This window comes from Chondrus crispus, genomic scaffold (assembly GCF_000350225.1).
Source record: "Chondrus crispus Stackhouse genomic scaffold, scaffold_9, whole genome shotgun sequence".
Classification (NCBI taxonomy): Eukaryota; Rhodophyta; class Florideophyceae; order Gigartinales; family Gigartinaceae; genus Chondrus; species Chondrus crispus.
In genome coordinates this window covers 382,522-390,318 of record NW_005178873.1, presented here as the reverse complement: position 1 = coordinate 390,318, position 7,797 = coordinate 382,522, and the positions used below count along the sequence as shown (strand labels likewise).

General features: G+C 58.2%; 2 protein-coding genes; one reads left to right on the top strand and one right to left on the bottom strand.

Annotated features, from left to right (window-relative positions):
• Positions 1-2,975: 2,975 nt before the first annotated feature.
• On the top strand, positions 2,976-5,876 carry CHC_T00007939001 (hypothetical protein). XM_005712252.1 is given in 2 exon segments: positions 2,976-5,681; positions 5,682-5,876. The coding sequence occupies 1 exon segment, from the start codon at positions 2,976-2,978 to the stop codon at positions 5,679-5,681; it is 2,706 nt and encodes a 901-aa protein (XP_005712309.1). The 3' UTR covers positions 5,682-5,876.
• A 377-nt stretch (positions 5,877-6,253) lies between these two features.
• CHC_T00008826001 (S-adenosylmethionine synthetase) lies at positions 6,254-7,626 on the bottom strand. XM_005712251.1 is given in 2 exon segments: positions 6,254-6,468; positions 6,469-7,626. 1 exon segment carries the CDS (start codon positions 7,624-7,626, stop codon positions 6,469-6,471), a length of 1,158 nt encoding a protein of 385 aa, XP_005712308.1. The 3' UTR covers positions 6,254-6,468.
• Positions 7,627-7,797: the final 171 nt, after the last annotated feature.

The window sequence follows — 7,797 nt, the reverse complement described above, 5'->3', positions numbered from 1 at the left end:
GCCGGCTACGCCGTCGCCGTCGCGCAGGCGGAGCGCTTGCTCGTCTGCGCGTCCAGGTTCCGCAACGGCTGGGGCTCGGGCGCGTGGGGCTGGGGCTCCGCCGCGTGGGGCGGCGGCGTGGGCGAGTGTCGGGGCGGCAGAGACGGACGCCTGCCGGTGTATGACGCGGGCGCGAGTGGGGTGGAGTGTGAGAATTTTGAAAATTTGCAGCGTGTCAGGGGGCACTTATATTCTGCCGCATGACATGCGCTGTGCATAAAGTCGCCACACATAAACGAAAAACTTTTCTCCCCCCCCTGCTGCCAGAGTACCTTTACCTTCGGCGTGAGTGTCGGTGTTTCCCGCGTTGAATTGCGACCATGCAGGGAGCCCGAATTCCCGGCGCGATCCCCGACGCGAAGGCGTACACGGCTACGCTTGCCGAGATGAACGACTTTGTCGAGCTCATCGCCAACGTCGGCCCCATGGTCGAGCGCTACGGCGCCGTCAGAATCGACCCGCCCGCCGCATGGGTGCACCCCCCGCTCCGCATGAGCAGGGACTCCCGCTTCTTCGTCAAGAACCAGTCCCTCCCCGAGGCCCCCTTCGTCGACACCGCCCCGCCAGACCCCGACGACATGCCCGCACTCCCCCCCGACAACAAGCGCCAGCGCCTGCAGGCCCAATTGGACGACGACGAGGATGTCGTCGTCGTCGTTAGAAAAACCCCGAAGAGGGGGAGGGCCGCCGCGCATGCCCGGAGAAGACACCCCGTCAATTACGCCGACGATCACGACGCGGACGATGCCCTCGTTGTCGTGTCCCCTGGCGACGCCGTTATCGACCTCGTCAACCATCCCTCAGACGATGGCCCCGTCGGCCAGTCTGTTGCTACCTCTGCGGAGCCACCGACCTCCGTGACCCCCAACTCGCTGCACACACCAACTGCCGCTCGGCCCCCTGTGGCGGCCAGTGCCGGTTCTGGCACAACAGACGCAGCCACGCCCGTTACGACACAAGTCGAGGTACCCGCGCAGCCAAGTGTTACTACCGCCGCAGACGAGAGTCGGCAGACCACGCCACAGCTGCAGCCTGCGCTCCCTCCCAAGACGCAACTCCAAACGGCAGGGCAAGACATCCCCACCCAAGTTGTTGCTCCGCAGTCCCACGCCCCCATTGCCAGCTCCATTCCTGTACCACATCAACTCCCCTCGCGGCATCCGCTTTCCTTACGAATGCACCTACAAATACCGTCACCATCTACAGTCTCGCAACTACCACAGCAACGTCCTAGTCAAGAGCCGCCGAATGTTCAGCAGATGCGAACGGGACCCAACTTGCCGCTCGTCCCCCGTTCCACACCCAACATTCCTCAAACGGCGTCTGGGCTGAGCCAAGGCGTTTTCCCGAACGCGCCCGTCCCTCAGCCACCAACAATCAAACGCGGACTCCCAGCTGTCGTCAACGGGTTACCCCCGGTGCCCAGGAAAGAGTCACAATCGAAGAGGGAGTCACCAGGGCTCCGCAAGCCTGACGCCGCCTTTGACTACAACCAACGACCACAATCCCCAGGGCTCCGCAAGCCTGACGCTGCCTTTGATTGCACCCAGCGATCACAGAATTCCGTGCCAAAACACGCCACGGAAGGCGCTCTTTCAAACGCACAAAAGTCTTTTCAGACGGGCGTTCGAAGCATGCCAATGGGGCCACGTAAGGATGAGAATCCCACAATTTGCCTGACCGCAAGAGTGAACATGCCGGGTGAGAGCCGAACGTCACCTTTGAACGTCGAGCTATCTGGAAAGGCGATACAGTCTGGTCCATATTCAGGAGCAGCACATTCCTTCGCGCGACCACTGCCTGTCACATCCCCAAATCCTACGCCAGTCGGCCAGGCCGCTGCAGTTTCTCAGACAAATCATGCAGTCCCCTCGTGGCATTCGAAGCCAACTCCCGTGCTAATACTTCCCGGCTCTCGGGCTGCGTCGACGCCTTCCTTACAACGCACCATGCCAACGCAAAGTATTTCGAATTATGAAACGATCGTTCCTGCTGTACACTCGACTGTCGGCGGCGGAATGACTCAGAGTTTTCCTGCCTCGAAGATACATGCGGCGCAATGGACGGGGACGCTGCAGCCGCAGCCGGGCGTATCAAGGATGCTGCACACTAGCATGCATTCAAATGCTATGAACACGAATGCAGACCCTCGAAACACACTCGGCAACGCTGCCCATCGCCTTGGTGAAGAGCAGCGCAATTTCCTTCGTCAGCAACATGGAATGGTTATTGGGCGGCTTCCGATAAGCAGCGAATTGGCTTCCGCCCCAGTAAGTCGAGCTACGCGTTCCGTGCAGCCTTCAAGTTTTCCAGTACACGGGTACCTGTCCGAGGCAAGAAGATACTTGAACGAACCACAAACTCCTTCCAGGACAGACAATCAGCGCGTGATCCCGAATAGCACTGCAACTTCTGTCGCTGTCTCGCAGCCGGACTACGGCTCTCCGGATGTGCTTCGCAGTAATCCAGGAGACCATGGCACCCCTTCGTCCGAAGCGGCTCCCCAAAAATGCGCAAGCAACGAAGAAACAATTCCAAATTCGTTTAAGCGCGGCAGTCTAAACTCTATCCTGAACCATGAGCCCGTCACGGCACCAGAGAAACAAAGCGTCGTTGGCTCTATGCATGCCCCTCAACAGGCATTGACAAGCATGGAAATGCCACCTGCCCCGACAGGGCTTATCCCGAAGCCACAGAGAACGGAAGGTCGCATGTCTCCCGCGCAGAAAGCTCCTTCCTCAATGGATATCTTAGCAGCAAGCGCATCCTCCGCGCTGCCGGCAGCGCAAATCGTTCCGTCAACTGCCTTGACTCGTGAACAAAGCGACGCCTTTAATGCTGCGCAACAGGTGGCAAGTGGTGCACCAAGTCCACAACAAGGGCTACCAGACGATACCACAAAGAGAAATCCAGAGGGTGGTGGTACAGCCCGTCCCATGACGGCAAGTGTTGCCACGATTAGTGTGGTCACTTCTACCGCATCGGTGGGACCACCTCTACCACGCAAACCCCACATGGCTGCAGATGAAAACGACATCCGCAGTTCTACAAACGGCATTGCAGCAGTCGCTGTGGCCCCGCAACCGAAGGTAGTGCACAGCAACGAAAAGTCAATGAGTGTTGATGCTCTACCCATTGCAGGGAAGGGGAGCGAGACGGAGCGCGTAGTTTCCAAAGCTGTTGCAGCCTCTGCCGGCGAAAGGCCTTCTCGTGGAGAGAATGAAGCGAAAAGTCGTCCTCGCTCATGTTCACGTGAAAGCGACCCTGGGACTATGCTGTATCGTGAATCTAGCGAGCTATGCACCACAGAGCCCCAGCTCGAGACGTCTGTTGCCCCAGGTGCCACTTCTAGCAGCGCGTCCGGCATTGCAGATGCAGTGGTCAAGGCGGATACAGCATTCAACGTTAAGCCGCACGCCAACAATGCAACGCCTTCAGTATCAGCTGCAGTAGAAGAGCAGAACAAAAAGTCTGAGCACGGGCTAGTGGAGGACCTCACATGGGAAAATCCTCGCCCCTTGAAACGAGCAAAAAAGCCGAGTCGCGATCACGTCAGCCTCCGCAAGTGGGCTCAGGATGAATGTGGTCGTTTATTGGAGTATCCTACATTCCCGGACTCGCCAAAGCCGATATCACTGCGAGCATACGAAAGCAAGGCGATGACGTTCAGTGAGCGTATGCGAAAGGCTCTGGTTCATGACAAGCGTGTGAACAAGGACGTGCTGCGTCTTATTGAAGAGAAAGCAGACGAGGATTGGACACGGAACCCAGATGTGTTGGAAGGCTTCTTCTGGGAGATTCTACACAAGGGCGTTAATGGGAAGCCAATAGCAGTGAATTACGGTGTTGACGTAGAGGCGGAAGGGGCATACAAGGGCGAGTCGTATGTGGAATGGTACGGCATGGATGATACCGGTCGTCTGGTTAAAAAAGAGAAGCGCCCTGTAACCGGAGGCAAGAAGGAAGCCTCCAAGGCTGAAGCTACTGTGACTAGCGCCCCAGCCAAACCAGAAGACATCATCGATGATGATGAGAGAAGGCGTTCGAATAATGGAAAGCCCTCTGCACAGCGATGCAAGAAACGGAAGCGAAAAGTAGAAACCTCTTTTGCCGACTTTCCCGGCCCCAAGTGCCATGTCGGCAATCTCAACATGAAAGGTCTTTTGCGTCACATGCCGCGTATGCCGGGAGTGAACCACTCAATGTTCTACGTCGGTCACATGTTTACGCGATTTTGTTGGCACACCGAGGATGCCTTTTTGAATTCAGTTTCCTACCTTCACCGCGGAAGCGCTGACAAGATTTGGTACGCTATACCTCCGAAATACGCAGAGGCCTTCGAGACATATGCTGCCGAGAATATTTTCAGTGATCGGCTGGCCAAGGACCAGCCTTCTGCACAGAGATCTCTGATGTGCAAGACAACCATCTTTGATCCGAGGGAACTGAAAAGCCGAGGGATTGAATGCTATCGTATTCGGCACAAGCCAGGTTCCTTTGTATTGACAGCACCTCGTGCTTATCATGCTGGATTCAACTGCGGTTTCAATATCGCCGAGGCTGTGAATTTTGCCAACCCAGGATGGTTCCCAGTCGGCCGACAAGCGTCCGTCTGTGCTCGCCGAGGGGCCTATACTTTGATTGTGCCATACGAGTACCTCCTGTTTCATGAGGCCAAGTCGCTACGAGATGCGCACCTGGCTACTACGAACATAGAGAAAATACCGCCACGCGCAAGGAGCGATGCTCGCATCCTTGCCGGCGAGCTTGGCGCAGTGATGGAAGAGGGGGAAAAGAGGCTGAGGGAATACGCTCAGTCGAGCAACTGTCGGATCGCCATGTTGAACGACGTGGATGGGCTTGTCAAGAACAATCAACTGGGACCCGAGTTTGGACCTGGTGCTGGGGTAGTGTGTAGCATATGCAAGCACGCTTGTCATTTTTACGCTGAGATCTGCGGCAGTTGCCCCGACAACCGTGAGGCACGATGTGTATCTCATTTTGGGCGCAAGTTTAGTTCTCGCTGCCGACGAGCAGGACACAAGCCTGTGCTGGTCAGGAGGCATGATCCTGTGCTTCTTGGGGATCTTCTCTCTCGCCTGGAAGATATGGCTGGTGTACAGACGAGCACCGAAAAACTTTTGCGTAGATACAGAGGTTTTCTTCGGACGTGGGAAACGCCGCTTCGGAGCTCTGGGCTTCGGTTGAAGTTGAATTTGAAGCTGGCCGCCTCTCGTGCGCCACCGACAATACAGCAGAAAGAAAGGCGAAGAAAGCCTGTCAAGCGATCGGAACAGCAGCAGCGGAAGCGAGAGCTTGAGGAGGATCCCGATTTTGAACATGAGAAGAAGAGGAGAAAGTCAGAGGCGGGGCGCAAGTTGAAATCTGCTAGACAGAAGGAGACTTCTGCCGGACGACGAAATCAAGACGCGGCGAGGCGCAAGTCGGGCTCGCGGGCATCCTCCAAAAAGCGGAAACGAGAAGACGAGGTAGCGACAGTCGCAAGCCTAGCATTGCAGCCCGAAATGGAGACGCAGTCGGTCGAGTACATGGACGCCGTCCTCAAGCCGCAACCGGTCATGGCCATTCTTGGCTCTGCCAAGGCGCGCGACGACGACTACCTAGACGTCGCCAAACCATAGTTTGTGGTTTGTGCGCACCCCCCCCCCCCCCCCCTCCGCGTGCCTCAGCGGCAGCGACAGCACGGCTGTCTATGTTGTGTATGTTGTATATATATATGCTCGAGCGCATCGCCTCTTCCATGCGACGAAGCGCATCATGAAGAAGAGTTGTAAACATTGCATTACCCCTCGACGGGCAGTAGTGATTTTTTTGTTGTTGTTGTTGTTGCCTCATTCGTGCAGCTTGCGAGGAGCCGAGCACCGCGACATACGCCGCACCCCTTCCGCACAGCCGTGTCACCAGAGCGACGCGCGCCGAGCCCACCGTCTCTGCCAAGTCTCTCGCTGACCTCCGAAGCGTCGCACATGCACCATGCGCGACTGCAGAATTTGTACGTATTACTGTATAGCAGTGTAGACCAGCTAGAGCATTGTACAATGCAGCAATGATACCGACGGACTTGCATCTTTGCGAGAGAAGCATCTATTGACGGGGCGGAGCAGGGCTGTGCACAGCGCACCCCAGTCCTCGCACGAGCGCAGCCCTAGCTAGCGCGGGAAGCAAAAAAAAACAAAAAGAAATGAACAAGATGTAGTAGTAGATGTCGACAGTCTTTTTACTTTTTCGAGAAAGGCGACGACAGAAAAACGGGGGTGGACAGGGACAAAAGGGGAAAACAGGCTCTCTTCGAGAATCACGCGGGCAGGCTACACGCCCGGGATAAGACTTTTAGCAAGCAAAAGCGCGAGCAAAACGACAAAAAAAACCGTAGAGCCTGCATGAGAAAAAGGAAACGGCGGCAAGCCTCTAAAACTTGAGCGTCTTGGGTTTCTCCCAGGTGAAGTCGGAGTCGTCGCGTCCAAAGTGTCCGTAGGCGGCGGTCTTCGAGTAGATGGGGCGGAGCAGGTCGAGCTCGCGGATGATATGGCCCGGGCGGAGATCAAAGTTGGCCTTGACGATATCGGTGATCTCGGCGTCAGACTTGGCGCCCGTGCCGTAGGTATCAACAAAGATGGAGAGCGGCTCGGCGATGCCGATGCCGTACGAGACCTGGACGAGGCAGCGGTCGGCGAGGCCCGCGGCGACGACGGACTTGGCGACCCAGCGGCCCGCGTAGGCGGCGGAGCGGTCGACCTTGGTGGGGTCCTTCCCGGAGAAGGCGCCGCCTCCGTGGGCGCCCCAGCCGCCGTACGTGTCGATGATGATCTTGCGTCCGGTGAGGCCGGCGTCGCCCTCCGGGCCGCCGATGACGAAGCGGCCCGACGGGTTGAGGTGGTAGATGGTGCGGTCGTCCAGATACTTGTCCGGGATGACCTTCTTGATGACCTTCTCCATGAGGTCTGCGCGGATCTTCTCGTTGGACACGTCCTCGCAGTGCTGCGTGGAGATGAGGATGGTGTGCACGCGGAGCGGGGTGAGCTTCCCGGCGTCCGACTTGGCGTACTCCATAGTGACCTGGGTCTTTCCGTCCGGGCGGACCCACGGGCACACGCCGTCCTTGCGGACCTGGGTGAGGCGGTAGCCGAGCTTGTTGGCAAAGGAGCTCGTGAGCGGCATGTAATCAGGGCTCTCATTGGTAGCGTACCCAAACATGATACCCTGGTCGCCCGCACCAACGTCCTCGGCTGTGCGGCCCTCGTGGACGCCCTGTGCAATGTCGGGGCTCTGGGCGTGGAGCTCGACGAGGACGCGGCACGTCTTGTAGTCGAGGCCCTTCTCCTCTGCGTCGAAGCCGATCTTCTGGATGGCGTCGCGGATGACGCGCTCGTAGTCGATGGAGCCCTTGGTGGTGATCTCGCCGAAGCACATGACCATGCCCGTCTTGGAGGCGGTCTCGCACGCGACCTTGGACCACTCGTCCTGCTCCAGGCAGGCGTCCAGCACGGCGTCCGACACCTGGTCGCAGAGCTTGTCCGGGTGTCCCTCGTTGACCGACTCGGACGTGAAGAGGAAAGTGCTCGCCATAGCGGGGGCGCGTGCGCGAACGGCGGGGCGGGTGCAGAGGAGGCGGACGAGGCGGACGAGGCGGGGGGCGATGTTGCGGCGGGGGGGCGCGGCGGGGGGGCGCGGCGGGGGTGGAGTGGGGCGGGGGGGGGTTGGTGGTACCGCTAGGTGCTAGACGAGCGTTTGCCGGGT